Source organism: Tauraco erythrolophus, chromosome 20 (assembly GCF_009769465.1).
Source record: "Tauraco erythrolophus isolate bTauEry1 chromosome 20, bTauEry1.pri, whole genome shotgun sequence".
Lineage (NCBI taxonomy): Eukaryota > Metazoa > Chordata > Aves > Musophagiformes > Musophagidae > Tauraco > Tauraco erythrolophus.
In genome coordinates, this window is record NC_141484.1 from 7717385 (window position 1) to 7728349 (window position 10965).

The window sequence follows — 10965 nt, forward strand, 5'->3', positions numbered from 1 at the left end:
AGTGTCAGGAATGGCCCTATGAGCAGCACAGTCAGGGAGGAAGGAGGAGAGGAAGAAGAAGTGGTCCAGGTGCAGGCACTCTCCAGAAGCCCCCACAGGAGTCCCTGCCAGAGCAGATATCCACACCTGGGACTAATATTAATTGGCAATAAATCAATTTTCCCCAAGTTGAGTCTGTTTTACCCATGATAGCAATTGGCAGGTGATGTCCCTGTCTTTATCTCCATCCATGAACTGTTTCACCTCGCATTCTCCCACAGCCCTGTTAATGATGGGGACTGAGAGCAGCCGGGTGGGCTGCGGGCAGCAGCCGAGGTGAGCTCACCCTAACGGCCCCGAGACGCAGCCCTGGGGCACAGCTCGGTGCCCAGCCCTGGCCCATGCCCCCGGGGCACAGCCGCCGTGCCCGGCGCGGGGGGCACAGCTCCATGCGTGGCACCAGCGCCCGGTTCCTGTGCGTGGCGCAGCCCGATGTGCCGTACGGCGCAGAGGTCGGTGCACGGCCCGCTGCACGCCGGAGGGGTGTCCCGGAGCACGCCCCAGTGCCAGCCTGGTGCCCGGTCCGTGCCGCTCGCAGCCCTCCGACCCCCCGGGGGCGCGCTAGCGCCCGCCCGGCTCTGCCGGCGCCAGGGCCCGGCGGCGGAAGGAAGCGGCTTTCCGCGACGCGCCCATGGAGCCCGGCGGGTCGGGCCGCCCGAGGTAGGGCCCGCGCGGGCGGGGAGGCCTCGGGGGTGCCCGCGGCACGGGGGGCTGGCGCCCGGGCTGGGTGCCGGGGCGCCCTCCCCTCACCGCGCCTCCCCTCTCGCCCGGCAGCGCGGCGGAGGTGCCGCCGGCCCGCGGCCGCAGGGCCCCGCGGCGCCCCGGCGGCCAGAAGGACTTCGTCCCCGACGGCTCGGCCGAGCAGGCGGAGAAGCTGCGCCGGTGCCGGGAGGAGCAGTGGCGGCTGCTCTCCGAGGAGCGCGGGGAGCGGCTGTGAGTCCCCGGGGCGGGGGGGCCCGGCTGGAGCGGCCGGGGGTCGCGGGGCTGCGCCGAGCCCGGGGTGGCAAATCCCTTTTTTCCCTGGGAGCGATCGTGTCGGGGGGTCGGAGCCAGCTGCGCGCCGCTCGGTGTTGCTGTGAGAAGAGCCGAGCCGGCGGTGGCAGGTGGATGTTAGCGCAGGAGGTTCCCCTGCCTCTCCCCGACGTTCGCCTGCTCGGAGCAACAGCGGGGCAGCCCCGGCTGTTCCCCCAGGAGCAGGGGCTCGTACTGGCGCACCAGTGGCTTCAGTGTGGGTGTTCAGAGAAGTCCCTCAAAGAGCTTCAGTTTTCTCAGGTGCGTGCATAATCCTGCAGCCTTCGCAAAGAGCAGCCACTGTCGTCTCGGGCATGGTCTGAGTTACGCAGCTCCTTGTTGATGCTGGTGGGTGGGCTGGGCTCAGTGTCCCCGCTTTAGCAGTTTTGGTGGTTTCCACAGCGCTAACAATCTCTGGAGCTTATTGTTTCTTGGGAGATTTTTCACACGCCACCTCTCAGCACACACTTTCTCCTTTTGGCCTGCTGTTTTCTGGTAATAGTTTCTCTGTCTGCACTGATGAGTAGCAGCAGAAACCGGTCACATAAAATCACACCACTGGTGACTTCAGGGAGAGAATGGTGACCTCCAGCAGATAGGCAGGTCAGACAGGGCGGGCCGTTACCTTCTGCTGTTGTCATGGTTGGGTTTGTTCACGTACATCTGTAAATGCACGTCTAGGGCAGCAGTGAAGACTATCAGGATGGGAGGCTGACTGGGCAGGATTGAGTATCCTTTCAGATGGGAAAATTGTGGTGCTGACTAAAGATGTAGCAAGTCTGAGCAATCGTATGATCTATAATGGCCACGCATCTCCAGCAGGCTGCTGTAGTCTATGGAGAGACATCTGTAGTGCTGACTGAAGACACTCTTAACTAGTTGATGGTGATAAAATGTTCAGCTGGTACTGATCTACTTCTGGTAGATCCAGAAGATGATGTCTTTCTAAGGCCTTGACCTGTAAAAATGCCACCTGGAAGTTTGCTGGCTTTTGACACCAACCTGATGTGTTGCTACAATAGGAGTTGCTTGTAGGACAGGCTAGTAATAACAAACTAATCTTTAACCTTCTCAGGGGGAATCTGGTGAAAGCTGAGTGGAAGCCAGGACAGGGCATCGTAGAGCTGCAGTCCCCTGCGGTGAGTCTGCTGCAGAGTGTGCTCCGTGCCATCATCTCCTGCTGGCCGTTGCAGGTTCCTTAATTTGCTGCTTGAAATGGGAGAGAGCCTGCTTGTCAGCAGGGAACAGCCAGAGCCCATTCTGAATTTGTTCTTCTGTTCCAGGGGAAGTTTTGGCACACCATGGGATTCACAGAGCGTGGCAAACAGTGCCTGCTGCCTGAGGAAGCTCTGTTCCTGCTGGAGTGCGTAAGTAGGATACCTGTGCATGGATAGGGACGTTGGGTCCTTCCTGAGTGCGTGGAGGAACTGTAGCAGCTTTAGACTGGTCTGAAATCACTTGCCTTGTGTTGGACACTGCTCCAGTTTGAGCAGCTGATAAACACTTGGTTCTCAAGGAATTGTCTCTAGTGGCCTGTTTGCTGATGAAGCCAGGGGTTCAGATGTTGTACTCCAAAGCAGCCTCTGTGTCATTGACAGCGGGTTAGTTGGATCGGTGGCCAGTTTGTCCAGCTGGTATCGTGTTTAACCCACTCCTATGTCAAATGCGACAGTAGAGGCTAGGAGGGCTTTAGTTGATCTGAATTTCTGTTGGTACAGCTAGTAACTCAGCTCTCTTATCAGAATGAGAAAAGCTGAGGAGCACGTTAGGAATTTTTCTATCGAGATCTCTGTCTGCTTTCTTGCTCTGGGGGCGATGAAACACACATTTATATAGCGATTACTTCTTTACCAAATTCTGTAGGTATAGGGACTTGAACTTCCACAGTCCAGGAAAATGCACTGTCCTGGGAATTTCTGGAATTGAGATCAAAGTATTATCTTCTGTTCCTTGCAGGAGTTAATTGGAATAAAAGGTTTGATACTGAGAAATCCTTTTCCTCAGAACTGGTGTACAGTTAATGAGGACATCTGAGACTGGTCAGTGCCTTCTCTATCATAAGTTGACTTCCTTATCCAGTGGTTCATGAGTTCATTAGCACAGTGTTTCTGTGCTTCTCTAAGCAGCTGATAGGAATTAGTGCAAGTCTGTCCAGCTTGGTAGGGCCTCATTTAGGCACTAAATCAGATCTTTCCATGTGAAGGTGGTTGGCATGGGAGGTCCTTACTTAGCAGCCATTTGGCATCTCTTCCCAGTATACATGGCAGAAAGAAATTGAAATGTGGCAGACAGGGGAGTTGAGACCAGGTTGCTTCCAGTGCTTGCAGAAATGCTGGGTAGGGCTCAGTTGGATTTCTTTGCTATAGAGAAGGATATTTTTGTCTCTCCACTGCAGCCTGTGCACTGATCTAAAGGTGAGGTTTTTTCCCGTAGTAAAACTTAAATCAGATTATGGTCGTCTGATGCCATCCCTTAAATCCTAGCTGCAAAAGTAGGGTTTTTTTACCTTTGGCAATTCAACAAACAATAGATTGCGAATAAATTGATGAAAATAAATTTATATAGTTGATTGCTGAGTACAAAATCTCTCCCCAGAAGCAGCAGACCTGTTAGATGCCTTCAGCCCATCCCATGGGAGAGGTGTGGTTCCTAGTGTGTTTTTTTTTTCTCTTTGTTTATGAGTAAACACGGTTTTTAAAATAAATAAAAAGAGGTGTTGCCTAAAACTGCCTCCTGGAGGTTAGTTGCTGTTGCCTGGGGAAGCTACCTGTGGAATCACTGGGGCTGCAGTAAATGCTTCTGAGGAGCCACCAATTGATGGCATCAATTTCTCTGCCCTAGCTCTCTCAGTTGTGCTGGTCCTAAATGTTTTTGTAGTTGAGCTGTGTCCAGAGTCACTGAGATCATCGAAGTTAAAGAAAATTATCCTCCAAAGTAATGATTATTTTAATGACTGAGTGTCATGCTCCCAGGTGCATCCTCCAAACAGATGTGGCACTGGGGCAAGAGCTGACAGCTGTGGCTGGGAACTTCTTACCTGGCTGCGCAAACTGGGGCATGGGAGAACTGGGCATGGGAGAGGGACTGTTGAGTAATCCAGGTGGCACATGGAGGGGCATGGATATAATGTGAAGGAGGGTGCTGAGACCAGTGGGAAGAGGCTGGTGTGAGCTTGCATAGGTTTGTTCCCTGTGATTCTCTCTACACTGAGCTTTTGCCCTGCAGGGCTCTGTTCAGCTCTTCTACAGAGATCTGCCCTTGTCAATCCAGGAGGCCTACGAGATCCTGCTGTCCCAGGAGACGATGAGCCTGCCACGTTACCAGGTGTGTTGGGACCTCCAGCTATTGTAGGGAGGATGAAGGCAGAGATCCCAGCCTCTGCCACACAACCTCTTCTTGTGGCTCAGAGTAGGACAGTTAGGGCGGGAAGGGAAGTTTTTCTCAGGTTGTCTTCCAGATGATCAGTCCCTGTTTCCCCACCTTTGCTTTGGGTCTGAGCCCTGGTGTTTTCTCCTCTGCCAGTGTCAGAGTGTTTACTCAGTTGTCGCAGAACTGAAGTAAATTGTTTGCTTTTAGAGTAGTCGTTTAACCCTCTCACTTTCCTTTGCTCTAAGGTGTTCAGCCACTTGAAGCAACTGGGTTATGTTGTACTGAGATTCGACCCCAGGTAACCAGCTTCTTTTTTCCACGCTGCTTTCTCCTTTCTGAAGACCCTGGGCAGCTCTGTGCCCACTGCATGGCCCCGGTGGAACGGCAGAGAAGAGGACTTTGACCTTGCATTCCATGTCTTGGGAGGATTAAAGGCTGAAAGTGGCACTCTACCCTTCCTTGCTCCTCTCTCTTGAGGAAGTGATTTGGAACATGAAATGGGGCATGAACTGAGGACCATCCTGGTCCTGCTTGTGGATTTTCTGTGCCTGGAAGAAAAGGGTTTTGTTGCTGTTTTCTGGGGGCTGAGCAGAAGGGTAGTCTCACTGTCCCGCCCTGCTGTCAGCCTCTGTGTTGGTGTCTCCTTACAGCACTGTCCTGTCTCCCTACGAGAGGCGACTGAACCTGGAAAGTCACTGCCAGAGCTCTGGGAAACACCATCGCAAAAGGAGGAGGAGTTCCAGCCCTCGGTAAGGCCCAAAGCCTTCTTCCATATTCTCACAGGTTCTGCAGCTTGGGAACATCATCCTCAGCCCTTGGTGCTCTGGGTGACCTGTCTGGCACAGCTGCTCTTGGCTGTCCCCAGGTAGTGCAGTGCTTTTCCTGAACTCTTTGCAGCGTGCCTTTTTGTTACATCTGTACTTCATGCAGGGTTAACAGGGGTAAACTGCCCCTGAGCCTCCCAGCTGCAGTGCTGAGATGCCAAAATAGAAGGGTAGAGAGGTTAGTGCTGAAGAAACACGTGGCAGATGTCTCCTCTTGCTCTTTTTTAGAGGGAGCACAGACATCACAGTGCACATCTTGCACTCATCTACCCCCTCAGTGCAGCTTACATGGTAGAACTGTGGAGCAGAGAGCATAGTTGGGTGCTGGTCCTTGCACGTGGCCTCTAGACATGTCCAAAATGCAAACAGAACCTGACATAATTAGTGATTTTGCTAGTAATTGTGACAGCTTCCAGTAGGTGGCATCATCCTTTAAGAAACAGGGAGGACGAGACTGGTCTGCAAGTCCTTTCCTGCTAACGAGTAAATCGGTGCCTGAGGAGTTAACAAAATTTTAGGAACTGGGAGATAAAACTCTTGTTTTAAGAATTGCCCCATTTTCTCTGGGACCCGGGACTGAATCTCATACCAGTAACAGATGCTGGTAGGAGGATTTTTGCCTGTCCTGTGCTGGTTTGGCTGAAGTTCATAGTGTTTGCATGGAGGTGTTTGGGTGTATATGGGGTGTGTGGAGGCCCCCTGGCAGGTCAGGAGCGTGTGTCTACACATTCAAGGCTGAGATTCTCCTGGGCGTTGAAGTTGAGCCTCATGCGGGACTGCTGAGTTTATTCTGCCTTTGGCATTCACTGCTTGTTCTTGGCCGCCTTTTTTACCAACTCGTTTTGTCACACAAGCAAACGCCCTCCTTCCAGCCAAGAGGTTGTTATCAAGGGTTTGCAGACCTGTCTGGGGTTCCTGCCACCTTTGCCATCCTTCCTTCAGGTTTGGCAGACTGCATTCTTCCAGTTAGCAGGGAGGAGGTAGGATTCAAAGGGAATAACGTTCCACCACACACTCTCTCTGTCTTTTACGCTGCTGCTTTTACCTTTAGGTCTCATGAGAAGAAACATAAGGTGTCTGAGGACCTTCCAGAAGCCGAAGGGACCTCTGAAAAAGCTGGAGGAGACTGTGGAGATTCCAACAGCCTTTCCATGGATGAAGAGCCCTTGTCAGAGCAGCCAAAGGAATCAGATGCTGGCAGTGGAGAGCAGGAGTCAAAGCCAGTTCCTCTTGATACAGGACAAAAGGACTCCATGAGCCCCTCCAGGAGCCAGGCTGGAGACCAGAAGGGGAGCAGCACTGGCACCCAGGCACCCCGCTGGGATTTTACCACCATCATCTTGCCAAACGTGGCCCCGGACCAGCCATGCACACATCTGCCCTCACCTGACAGCTGTCTCCTGCCGGAGAACGTGCCAGGGAGGGAGGTTGATGCAGATTGCTGGTGCGTGCGCATCAATCAGAAACAGGAGAAGCTGTCACGGAAGGAAAGGGAGCAGCGAGAGCAGGAGAGCAGGTACAAGAGCAGTGTCAATGCTGACCGGGAGGTGAGACGCTGCTCCAACTGGCAGGAGTACAAAGCGCTTTTGGACCAGAGGAGCCAGCGGAGGGTTTGGAGACGACCACCGCATCTTTGGGACCAAGCTGTCACACCGCTTTTGCGGCCAGATGAAGCTACCTCATCAGGTAGTGGCTCTGGGAACTTAACAGGAGCCCCCTTCTCCTCCACTCTGTGAAACATTGCCTGGTATGCAGTAGCAAAAGGGATGACATGGAGAAGCTGAACATCAGTTTAGGGGGACAGTACCTTGAGAAGGAGAATGTCATTAGAAGGCCTAGGCAAAGCAGGCGCAGAGGAGCCCAGCTATGGATGTGGAGAGAGAGAAGAAAGCTTGTCCTCTGCCTCTCCATCTCTTTCTATAGCCCACTCAAGTGCCAGGATAAACAGGGCCTTGGGAGGTCTTCTAATCCATTCCCCATGTCCTACTGTATTGCAGTCTTTCCTGCTAGACTGTTAGGCATGTGAAATCGGGGCCAGCGAGATGCAAAGCAGTTGCACGGTGCTCTGGGCTGTGTGCTGGGAGGAGATGAGGAAGTTGAGGTCTTTGAAGTAGCCAGTGGTGACTGTGGTGCTGCCAGCCATTGTTGGAGGAGGAAGGCTTGTGGGTGGTTGTGGAGTGCTTGTAGTGCCCTGGGAGCGAAATAGCTGGTCTGATCCTTTCCTGTTCCTTCTCCCTCCAGCTGCGCTCCTCCAGCAGATCAGCGTGCTGCAGCCTTCCCACATCCTGGATGGAGCCTCCCGGTTAGTATCCAGCCAGCCAGCTCGTAGCTATTAGGGAGTGAGGGTGTCTTGTGACTGTCCCTGCTTGTGAGGTCTGAGATGCTCACAGCAGCAGTTTGGGAGCTGCCTGGCATCCAGGATACCAAGAGAATCCAGTGCTCTGCTCCATGACCCTACTGCATCTGTAATGAGAGGCTGACATTTCCATGAAGTACCAGGTCCTGCAGCAACAGAGCTAGGGCATTCCAGGCCAATTAAAACATTGGGTTGCTCTCTTTTCCTGCCATTTGCTCTCTGCACTCCAGCCAGATAATCTCCCCCAGAGGTTTGGTTGGGTTTCACCTGTGCCTCATCCCTGGAATGTGCTGCCATCCCTGCTGCAATGATTATAAAACCTTGGCTTTGGGATTTTTGGTTCTGCTCCTGCCTCAAAGAGTCTGTGTGGCGTTTGTGTGTGGTCCCTGTCAGGCAGAGCAGTGCTTTGCTTCTGTATCTGTTAGTGGTGCTTCTTGCAAGGGAGTCTGCAGAGGCGGGAGTGTGGTAGATGGGGTGGGAGCTTGCTCTGTTCTGGCTACAGGAAAGATCTGAAAAGTAATTAGTACAGTTGCAGGGTCAGTCCTTTGAGGAGTGAAGCCTTTCAAAGGGCCCAAATTAGTCAGGCTTGAAGAGCTTTTGTTCCCTTTTCCATGCTGTATCTATAGCCTACAATGTTTCAATCCCATACACGTGTGGATGTGTTCTCTCTCCTGTAGGCTGCAGGAGGATCCAGAGGGCATGAAGATAGACTTCAATGTGTATCAAGCAGATGCTGTGGCCAAGTTTAAGAAGACAAACCCTGGGAAGCCGTATGTCAGGATGTGCGTTCGGAGGTATCCATGAGCCTTATGCTGTATTATGAAATGTAGCAGTTGCTGTTGCAGAAATAAAGTCCTAATGATCTGTAAATGACCCAGCATCTTGTGAGCTTTACAGATCATCAGAGTGCCTCCCTTGAGGGTGATCCTACCCAGAATATTTTTTTTTTCTTTCAGTTCCTCTGTTGGAGGCTGTGGCTTACAATTTCCCCAGCCCTTGCATTCAGCTCACACTGTTTGGTCATCTGGTTGCTGCTCATGTCTGAGTATTACTGGAGTCAGGAGTAAGAAGCCACGGCTCTATTTATGCAATGCTTGTGAAACTCATGTAGAGCAAAGTTTTGCAGGTAGCTGTATGGTACCCAAATCATCAGCCAGTGCAGATTCCTGTGGGACCTCCCTACAAGGTCAGGGCCATGGGTTTAGTATTTTGATCTTTGTCAAACGTACCTTTAAGATCAGTATGAACGTAGGATAAGTGTCCCCTTTCTTGCTGGATCCAGGATCTGATACTTTATAGGCAGGTACAAAGTTCAGTTTCTGGCTTTTCTGATTTTGATATATACTAAAACTATCCCTCCTCTACTCTCTGCAGCTGTAGTAGCCAGAGCAAGGAAGGTGGTACTGCAGTTTTACAGTAGGATGATCCTTGCTTTACAAATCTTTTCATTTACAAGTGAACGTACTCTGAAGAAGTAAAAGGAGGGAAAAGCAGGTCTGATGTTGATCCCAGCAACCTAAAGATCTTCGTAGCACAAAGGTATTAAGATTGCACTGGATTGGCAATTTGCAGGGAGCCCTGTGAGCCGCATCCAGTGGGCACAGTGTGGAGCAGTGCGCAGTTGCCCTTGCTTTTGGCAAAGGATTGGACAGCTCCAAGTTCCCGGCGTGCAATGTACTATCTCAGGGCTGGCAGCCTCCTGCTTTGACTGGAAGACATGGGGAGGGTCACTACCAAGTCCTAAGACCAAAGTGAGCTGTTGTGATCGTTGGCCAGGACAGCTTTGTCTGTGTATTCTTCTTGCTTTGAGAACAACGGAATATTTTTCTCTCTGCAGCTTTGACGAGGAGGTTCCATCCCTTCGGGCTTTGAAGCAAGTTACATATCAGAGTGGGGATGTCCCAGTGGTCTTCGCACTGGTGGATCACGGAGAAATCGCCTTTTATTCGCTAAAGGAATTCAAGCTGCCAGTTGATGTTAATGACTGAAGTTGCCGTTGCTTGCAGAAATGGTATGGGATGAAGGGAAGAGCTTTACTCAGGATTTGGTTTCTTGATTAATGAAATATTACAGAAAATAGAGCCTGTGATAACTGGAACCTTGGGTAGTTGACCACTTTATTGCCTGTTACAGACTTCACCTAACTAGATGGCTCAGGCAGAATAGCAAAATCTACAACAAACAAGTGTTCATGACTTAGCTGGGCATTTCTGAACTGGAATACACACTGCTTCGTTCTTGAAGCCACTGGTTCTCCAGCTTTCTCATCTCATGGACCACTAGTCTACCTATTCCATGTCATCTAGCTGACCTGCGGACCATTAGAAAACACTTCACTGGTGATCCTCTTGTCACATGTTAAGAACCACTGTGCTACACCAGTCAAATGGTTGGAGAGTCACTGAGGTCAGTCAGGGACAGCATAAGCTGATCAGATCAGTGGTGGTGTCCTGAGCCCCTGTCATTCATCTGTGCCAACAACTGTCAGATCAGATTCTGATCTGAAAAAGGCACAGCCATAAAACTCAGCCACCCAGAGTAAAGTTTCCCGAGAGCAGGAAACTGTGCCTTTAACACTGTTTCATCAGTCAGAGGTCACAAAAAGCCCCAGAGAATTGCAGATGTTACCTCAGTCTCATGTTGCAGTGGCTGCACTGAGATGCATTTTGACCACACAGTGTTATGCCATACTAAAGTTTGGCCACTGCTGTCGGCACACTGTAGCTGATAGTCTCACCAGGGCTGTACTGCAGCCCCCTCTGTTTCACCCTGACGTCTTCTTTCCTGGCTGTGGATCTGTGTCTTTTCTTTTGCAAGTGAGAGATACCCTGAGTAAAGAAGCTCCAAATTCCTCCATGAGCCTTCCAGTCCTATGGCTGTTGTGCTCCAGATGGAGGACATCATTGCTTTCCAGGCCCTACTGTGGAAGCTTTCCACCAGGATATCCATGTACCAAATCTGCTTTAGCCTCTATGCAAAAGTACCAGTGACAGGTGCCAGAAAGTCTGCTCAGTGGACAGAAGTGTGCTGAGCATGGCTGTGTTTGGTATCGAGGTTCTTCAGAACTGTAATAGCAACTGGCTTAGATGCTTTTTATTTGATAATTTTTGAGTTCCTTTTGGAGATGGGGAGAAGGCAAAGCAATAAAAAAGCCTTTTCCAACAGTATGAGCTCCTCAGTGTGGTTCTTAATTCCTGCAGAAATGTTAAGTTATGCAGAGGGAGACACTCCTGGGGAGGCTACTGGGACTCCAGGAGCACCAGCTGATGAGCGCCTGGTCATGGTCATACAGCCCTGTGGCTGCGTAACCAAACTCCTACACCCATCTGTGTTTGCGTCCAGCTGCTGCCCCGTTCCCTGGGAGGG

At 51.4% G+C, this 10965-nt stretch overlaps 1 protein-coding gene across 1 annotated transcript; it reads left to right on the forward strand.

Moving 5' to 3' along the window:
- Window positions 1-670: 670 nt before the first annotated feature.
- Window positions 671-10763, forward strand: TSEN54 (tRNA splicing endonuclease subunit 54). Its single transcript, XM_086624149.1, has 12 exons — window positions 671-699; window positions 814-972; window positions 2126-2189; window positions 2334-2417; window positions 4276-4374; window positions 4665-4717; window positions 5070-5168; window positions 6295-6929; window positions 7485-7545; window positions 8277-8393; window positions 8974-9015; window positions 9437-10763. The coding sequence occupies exons 1-12, from the start codon at window positions 671-673 to the stop codon at window positions 9585-9587; spliced, it is 1593 nt and encodes a 530-aa protein (XP_086480275.1). The 3' UTR covers window positions 9588-10763.
- The last annotated feature ends 202 nt before the right edge of the window (window positions 10764-10965 follow it).